Source organism: Pholis gunnellus (assembly GCF_910591455.1).
Source record: "Pholis gunnellus genome assembly, chromosome: 16".
Lineage (NCBI taxonomy): Eukaryota > Metazoa > Chordata > Actinopteri > Perciformes > Pholidae > Pholis > Pholis gunnellus.
This window is the reverse complement of record NC_136543.1, coordinates 10,273,223-10,281,512: the sequence shown is the minus strand read 5'-3', so window position 1 is coordinate 10,281,512 and position 8,290 is coordinate 10,273,223. Positions and strand designations below refer to the sequence as shown.

Genomic DNA, 8,290 nt, shown 5'->3' with positions numbered 1-8,290 from the left:
ACTAGCTAGCATAACTTTGTAGTAGTAAGAGTCAAAGTTGAAAGATATGCAAGACGTTTTTACGTGACATTACATTTTTAGCGTTTTGGCATGTTTAGCGGTGACAATCACAATATCTGCTGACTGATTTTGACTATATGCATTGCCCGCTAATGACGCAGCATCCCGTCATGCTGCGTCATAGTGACAGACCTGTATCCTTTATAGTTTTGCGCGTATTCATGTATCTGCACTCTGCAGTTAGTGTATTTGTAGCCCTCATAGGTGTTGCGCTTCATGTAACATTTTATTTCACTTGTCAAATGGTGCAGTGTTATGGGAATATGAGCTTTTTACCCGAAAAAAATAATAACCCGTAGCTGTGTCATAATGAGGTTATTAGGAGGTGGTTCAACTGTAGTAGGACAGCACTGAAGGCCCAGGTATAAAATACACAGCCCGCCACTGGGGGCAGACTACTAATTTGTCAATAAACTCAGATATTTGAGGTCCATAAATGTGGCTGCTGCAAGTCATAACCGCACGTACAAAAACATATGTTATGTGCCTGACCTGTGGAAAGTATGGCAAAAAAACAGATGCAGCCAGAAAACCGTTTCACATCTGTGCACATGACGTTCTACCATTGTTTTATCTAATATATTTAATAATATTTAACGTTTGTATCATTTATTTGAACAGTAGAGGCTATCACTACTAGTACTGATGGTTGTATTTGATGTGTTATGATTTTGCATGAGCCAGCCTCTGCTGCTCTCTTGTGGTGCTACTGAACATTTGTGTTATTGGAGTTAGGACTAAGAGGGGAAGGCTTCATATTTTAACAAACACAACACTTACCTTAATTCTTACATTAATAGTGAAACTTGGTCATAATGGACACCTTTTGCTAAATTGTATTCTGTGGTTTTATTCTTCAAGTGATACTGTTCCCATGTACCCTGCCGAACCTGTTCAGTCCCTGCATGGGGTTGTTTCTGTCTGTGTGTGGCTTAACTAAACATTCAAAGGCATTCATGGTATTAGATTATATCTGAGAACAAACTGGTTAGGCTGAAATAAGTGGACCTACCGGCGTTTGGGACTAACATGAAGAGGTCAATAAAAGCTCTTCAATTGCGCACATTTCCTTAAAATAATACATATCTGTTGTGATATTTTTTAAATATTTATTGTTATTTTTTTTTACCAGTGCAATAAATAGTCTTTGTTACTATGCTTCTATGAGAACGTGAATTGTGGGCCTAATGATGGAGCCGTTACTGAACACTAAAAACACACCGGAACACACAGGAGGCTCCTTTAAATGGATCATACCATTAATGACAGAAGGGGGGGGGGGGCTATACTTATTAGCCATTCCCACAACGTGATGCTTTTTAGCTGATATCTGCTGCAAAGATAAGGCAGGCATTTTAATTGTAAATTACAAATTCTTTTTATTACATTTAAGTGACCGAAATAGTAAACAATGACACACACTTGGAGAGAAATGTCTTACGTTGAGCGCCCCGGAAGTCCCTGCATTTACAGACGCACTTGGCTCGCGCTGTGCTCGTATCCAGCTGGGAGCTAATAAGTGGGGTTAAGGAGATCTTACCTGACAGCGTAAAGACGACTTAAAAACAGATTTTCCTGTCAAATTAGGCGAGATCGTGAAGTGGGTCAGACATGTTTGCAACAACAACAACGACAGACAACCGCCGCGATGGCCCTGAGGGGGACGAAAAGTCCTCACAGACAACCGCAACAACGGAGTACTGCGCAAAGTTGCAGCAGTGGATGTGGCAGTATTACTGGGGGTACTCCAACTGGCAGAGCTGGCTTGCTCTGTCAGCCTTTCCCTTCCCTCCTCCGTGTGGTTTCCCTACGCCGGGGAACAGCGATCAGACACCCGGTGCACATGCTACGACCTCCGGCATTGGGCAGCAGGCGTACGACGCGCTGAACCGATACAGTTACCCGTATCCCCTCGGTTTCCCTGCATCCTACCCTCACCCAGGTGGCCCCCACACGGAGCACAACTCCGCTACCGATGCCCGGCCAGCCCAGCTGCAGAACGGGAATCCACCTCAGGCAGGTATGGATCCGTGTGACAGGGAGTTGCTTTAGCAGTTAAAGGCCTTAACTCGCCCATAAGGCTGTTCAGCCTGCAGATATGTGTGTGGGCTTTGTTTTGGCGTAAGCTAGGTCATGGGTCTGATGGGAAGCAGGCTTATTCCACAGTGTATTGCCCTGTGGAAACAAGCTTATATGCTTGGAGTCATACCAAGGTCTTTCTCAATGCTTTGTTAACCTCCCTTTAAGTCCAGCAGACCTACAGTCAAGGTTAGACTAGGCTAGTGTGTGCCACTTTTAGAAATAAAAGGATTCTCAGTACGCTTTTCTTTTCATCTGCTTCACACAGGACGGGAGTACACCATCCCCTCTCCTCTCCTGAGGTTCCTCGCTGAGACAGTGGACTTCTTTATCCTGTTTTGTGTGAAAGCCACCATTGTGCTGTGGATCATGCATCTGAGTGGAATGAAGTGAGTGAAACTATTGAACACTGTTCAGGGGAAAGGGATCAGTCCAACAAAAACATCCCAAACTAGGCTAACCCGGCACTGGTGTTGCTGTGTGTCGGGTAATGCACCACACTGAACTTGCATGACCAAAGAGCTTGCATCATTGCTTTTAAGGCCCGAGCCGGTTCAACAATGCCCAGATCTTACTGTCTCTCCTCTTTAATTAAAGGGACATTACCAAATTCATCACCCACTTCATTGTGGAGGAGATAGACGAGAACACGTCCATGGAGGACCTGCAGAAGATGATGGCTGTAGCTCTAGTCTACAGGGTGCTAGTCTGCGCCTACGAGGTAAGTCACATGTTGCACTGTTTTGACAAAGGTGATATAGATTTAAAATGCAATGTTTAAGGTATTGATAAGTCGCACGTCAAGCTGTGTTCATGTTAATTAGCTGCGAATGCATGGTCATTGTTTTTTAGCTTGTCATGGTTTTGTGTTAATTAAGATGGCAAATTTTGTATCACAATACTTGATAATTCACCAATATTGATATATTGCCCCCAAATTAATTTCACATTGATCCATTCATACATTCAGTAACATCTTTCAAGTCTACAGGGAGGGAATGTGGGCGGAGCAACTCTTCAAAGCTGCTCTTGAGTATTTGAAACCAACGTCTTTGTCATCTAATGCTGCAGACGGGTTTTTTCCTCAGTAGAAATCTATAACATTCACCATATTGTCCATTCACATTCAGTATGAGCTGCCTCATTGACACATGCTGTTGTTTAATGAGAGGAGTCGTTTCACAGTCGGCGTTCTCCTCCAACACAACATCACCTCCCACAGAGGACAGTGATGCAAGGTTGCGTTCATACTTGCCTGAGATGAAGTCATGTATCGCGTGTCTTGTTCGACTTCGGCATCAGCGGCTGGTTTTCCCAGGTGGGAACCAGCTTTGGGACACTCAGCCTAATGCCATCTGGCAGGTTCCCTTCCATCCAAGCTTTTGACCTTCTTTGTGCAAACCTGAAAAAATGGCAAACCGTTTACATTTTGTCCCTCTTGTCCAACCAGACCATTTGTATTTGGGGTGCTGGTGGCGCCACACCGGGGAAGTTCCTGCTCGGCCTGCGGGTGGTGACGTGTGACACATCCACTCTGGTCCGACCAAACAGAGTCCTTGTGGTCCCGGCATCTAAAGTCTCCCTTTCTGCGTGAGTGATCGCATGCTGGATATTAAAGTTACTGTGAGGAACCTTTTAACTGGTTATGAGACAGTCTCAACATTATACTCCATATGACCTACAACTGTAAACAAGAAATCCAGAGAAAATATGTCTGAGAGTCATTTATGTTATTACCTGTAGAGCGTCTGCGTGAGAATTCTAACTCTGGTTTTGTTTTGTCTCAACTCTCGCAGCTCTACAGTGCGGGCCCTCAATAAGAACTTCTCCATTGCTTTCCTCTTTCCCGTCTTCATCACTCTCCTCTTCTTCCAGCACAACAGGACCGTGTATGACATTGTGGCAGGGACCATCGTAGTCCAGCGCAGAGGGGCCAGATAGCCTCTCCTCAGGCAGCACACTCTCTCGTACTTGACAGAGTAATGAAAATGGCGCTACAGGCCCGTGTGTCTTTAAAGTTAAACCGGTCACAAATGAACTACCGATAAAAGCAATGCACTGGCCCATTTCTTCACTGGATCAAACAAGGACTGCACTTTAAAATTCGATGCGTACGGGTTTACGCCTGGTTCGTTTGTTGGAATCAAAAGAATCCCGCTTTATGTCTTTAGGTGTTTGTTTTTACCACAGAATCAACAAATAAGCTGTCAGGAAACCCTCTTAAGTATTGTGATTTTTTGCTAAATATGTTCAGCTGTAAAGGGTGCTGTGTCATATGATGTGAATCTTTAAAATATGTGCTATGTCATAATATACTGCTTATTTATTTTTTGCGAATCTTAAAGTCTTTTATTTGTAGGATTCGATTATTCATCTTTTACAAACACAAACGTATGCCATCAGAACAATTTGACACCTTTTTATACTCTCAACAAGAGTTCCACACATAAGGGCTTTACATTTTAAGATTAAAGATTATTAGCTTCTAAAAGCAGCATTTTCTTTTATGCATTGTTCTTCTTCTTCTTCAAGGTAATAATGGTGAATCAATTGTTTGGTTTGCTATTGATTCTTTGTTTTACATTTGAATTATTCTTAAGCACTCAGACAGAGGAAAAATAATGCCAGGCTTATTTGTATCCATTCTTTGTGCCTTTTAGATATTCTGATGATGAAGTATTGTTTTGTTATTTGAAATGGGACGATAACTTTTCTCCCCGGTCTGTGACGTTCAAGCAGAAGAAATGGTGTTCGTGAATCCCCCTGCTCATATGTTTCCACTGATTGTCTGATCTGCACTATTGAACGGTACTGCTCATGTCAGATTTCCACTCAATATGCATTATGTAAAACTCTTCTGGTGTCAATGATTTATCCTCATGTTATAATGTTAGTTAAGCAGTCCAGTTTAGAGTTTACTTCAACCCACAGTATGGCTGCTGATTAATATAGTGTTATGTGAGATGCTGAAGCTGCAATCATATTTGCTACATGGCCTCTAAGATCCATGTCTTGAAAGACAATCTAATTCAAATATTTGATGAAAGAACACATTTATTTGTTTGCACATAGAATCTAAATAACCCAGGTACATTTTGATAAAACCTAAACAAAAAACCTGTTGATCTAGCATTTACAAAATGACACTGAACACCACTTTAGGCGAGGCGAGTTTATTTGTATAGCACATTTCAACAACAAGGCAATTCAAAGTGCTTCACATAAAACCATTTAAAGCATCAACACATGAGGCAAAAGGAGATTTAAAAACAAGAACATCCATTGAAACATTAAAAACAGTCATTAAAACACTAAAACGCAGTGTAAGAAATAAAATACATTTAGGAGGAAGCTTTTGAAGATTAAATAAAATAGTCCATGTAAGCTGTTTTCCAAGATTCTCCTTTTAAGACTTTTGTCCCCTTACTTAGGTTAAAATGTAATTGATGTGCTTGTTTGGTCCTTGATTACAAGAACACAAGTGAGGAACACATGAAGTATTTAAAGGTGGGATCATAGTGCAGTGTCCAGGGAGTATTGACTACTTTAATCTAAAACAGCAGGTGTAAGGGCAGCGCCCGTCGTTACCATTGGGTCAAAGTTTCAGAGGTCAGCTAGTAAAAAGAGCCGATTTAGCTAAAAAAAAGTAAGCGACAGGATTTTTAGAATATATTAAGAAATCAATTTCCTTTGTCTCATGCCTGAGAATGTGGGGGATAGAGCTACGGTGCAACAGAAATACAGGATTAAAGGGATTAGCTGTACTTAAACACCTGTAAAGGACATTACACGCTCTGGTGCAACCGGCACGTTGTGTGCACCTTAATGTCAGCATTTGCCTTTTAAAAGCATCTTTTAAACTGACCAACTTCCAGTTAAGAACTATGACAAAAGTCATCCAAACTAACCAAACTCCACTACAAAGATGTCATTAAATGTACCCTGGGGAATAATGTGTGTTTGCATTGATAAATTCCTAATTTTTGTTCTTTTTTTTCTCTCCCACGATTAAAAGAAAATATAGATGTGAAGTTCAGACGTCTTGCATCTTTTAGCGTGACTGTTCTCCACAGTTGCTGCAACACTTGTTGCCACACGGGGGCGACATTAAGCAACAAAGATCGATGCACGTGGCCCAAATACAGTGGACGGAAATAGACCTCAGATACTGGATGTTGGCATTATTTCCAGAGATATTTTTGCACATAATCTTTATGGAATGGTAAAAAACCCGGCCTGTGTTTTCACTGATGAATACATAACTTGTATTGTAACAGAGCAAAAACACATGCTGGCTTGCACAGATATATTTCTGCAGAACCTGCCACCTGTCTATTTGTCACATTGACAAGACCGACATGACAGCCTCTCCTTTTAATCCTCAGACGACATTTTCTTTCCTCTGTGACATCTCAAAGCATCTTTGGGTTGCTGACCTCTGCAAACTCACTACCAGAGCAAAAATATACCTGAATATGAGAAAGTGTTGGGCTACAGGCCATGCAAGGGGATTTACTTTTTGACGATGCTTTATTTACTACAACTCACACGGTTGTAGTAAAGTAGGTGCATAAAAGAGGCATCTTATTGTTATTCATTGTGTGTGTGCTTTTCTACATTTGGAACAATTGATTTTATGTTGTAGCTTGTGGCGCTTTTTCATCTTTTAAACCCTAAAAATCTCAAGTATTAAATGTATAGGCATCACATTTACTATTGATTTAGCAGCTCTAGATATACGGTGGTATTGGTTGAAGTGACCTGACATATTTTCTCTGGTATCAGTGTATCGGCTCCTCACATGTCAATAAACTTTTTGAAATTTGATTAAAGGACTGAGATAATGAATATGTTTACTTACAAGACAAGCAAGCTGTCATTCCGAGACAATTTAGTTCAAATGAACTGATGCATAACTTCAGTTACACTATTTAAATTTTTTTTTTTTATTTCCAGTTCCAAAGTGCTGTGGAGTGGAATTTTTATGAGCCGTGTTCTTGCAAGATTAGCCAGGGGCATATTTTGTCTTACGGTCCCAGTAGGACGACACAGCGTTCGTTCAGCTCTCCCCAGAATGGTCGGTTTTTAAATAGCAACCATTAATCCTTATGAATTAGTAATTATCACCAGTCTCCTGCCAACTTTCTCACTCCAACGTGCGCACAAATGAAACAAAAGACACAAATCACAGCCACCATTCAAGACCTTTGGAAAAAAAAAAAGAATTCTTACCAGCTCTAGTAGTTTCGTTCTCTGGAGCTGTTTGGGCAGCGTGTCATGGCAGCCTTGTTGTCTTCATCTGTACATTTCTTTGGTGCACGTACTCCCACATGTGTGGTGTGAAGTCAATGAGGTGTGGTAGAACATATGTAAATGTGGTTTCTGAATTATAAATGTCTTACATCTTCCATAAATTTAGAGCTTGTAGAACTTAGATACGAGTAAAAAAAAAAAGAAGTATTAAACTCCTGAAATGGCTTTGAGGCAAGGAGGGGGGAAAAAAAGACTATCCAAACATTTTGTCAGCCATTGTGCATGATCTTCAAAGTTCATCACAGCATTTTGTCCTTCAGTAGCAAGTTTTTTTGTGCTGCGAGTCATGAGTTGTTCTCTGTGCCAAAGAACTGAGAGAGGCTTAGCAATAATTACGCCTCGAGTGGCTCTAATACAAATTTCACAGGGAGACGGAGTGGGGAGAGAGAGAGAGAGAGAGAGAGAGAGAGAGAGAGAGAGAGAGAGAGAGAGAGAAAGCAACAGAAAGTGTGAGATGCAGAAAGGGATTAAGAGAGAGACAAAAGCCCAAGAGGGAGGAAAGGATTGAAAAAGGGAGTTCAAAATGAGGAAGGAGAGGGAAAATGGGAAGAGAAGTGGCGGAGGAAAGGGAGGAAGAGAGAAAGAATGAGAGGGAGCGAGTGTGAGAGGCTGAGGGACACCATGCTTGAAAATTCTCTCTGATCTTTGAGCCGTGGGACCAGAGGCGATGGGATACCCTGCAGAACTCTATTAAAATTCATCCAGCCTCACTAAAGCTCTCCGTTGTTATACAAGAGATGCCCTGCACAGCTCAGGGTTCTCTGTTTGCTCTCTGTCACATGCTCACAGCATGCTAAAGACAAACAGATGCACACACACATAACCAATGTTGTCTTCG

The 8,290-nt window shown here is 41.5% G+C and overlaps 1 protein-coding gene across 1 annotated transcript; it reads left to right on the top strand.

Moving 5' to 3' along the window:
• The first annotated feature begins 1,579 nt into the window (after window positions 1-1,579).
• fam8a1a (family with sequence similarity 8 member A1a) lies at window positions 1,580-6,306 on the top strand. The gene is made up of 5 exons (XM_079175994.1): window positions 1,580-2,080; window positions 2,408-2,528; window positions 2,737-2,860; window positions 3,590-3,729; window positions 3,936-6,306. Exons 1-5 carry the CDS (start codon window positions 1,672-1,674, stop codon window positions 4,078-4,080), a joined length of 939 nt encoding a protein of 312 aa, XP_079032120.1. The 5' UTR covers window positions 1,580-1,671; the 3' UTR covers window positions 4,081-6,306.
• The last annotated feature ends 1,984 nt before the right edge of the window (window positions 6,307-8,290 follow it).

Bases quoted from the DNA above. Each gene is read 5' to 3' on its own strand.
- fam8a1a (XM_079175994.1), top strand. From the start codon at position 1,672: ATGTTTGCAACAACAACAACGACAGACAACCGCCGCGATGGCCCTGAG. The intron at 2,081-2,407 runs GTATGGATCCGT...TGCTTCACACAG, and splicing joins CGGGAATCCACCTCAGGCAG to GACGGGAGTACACCATCCCC. The intron at 2,529-2,736 runs GTGAGTGAAACT...CTTTAATTAAAG, and splicing joins ATGCATCTGAGTGGAATGAA to GGACATTACCAAATTCATCA.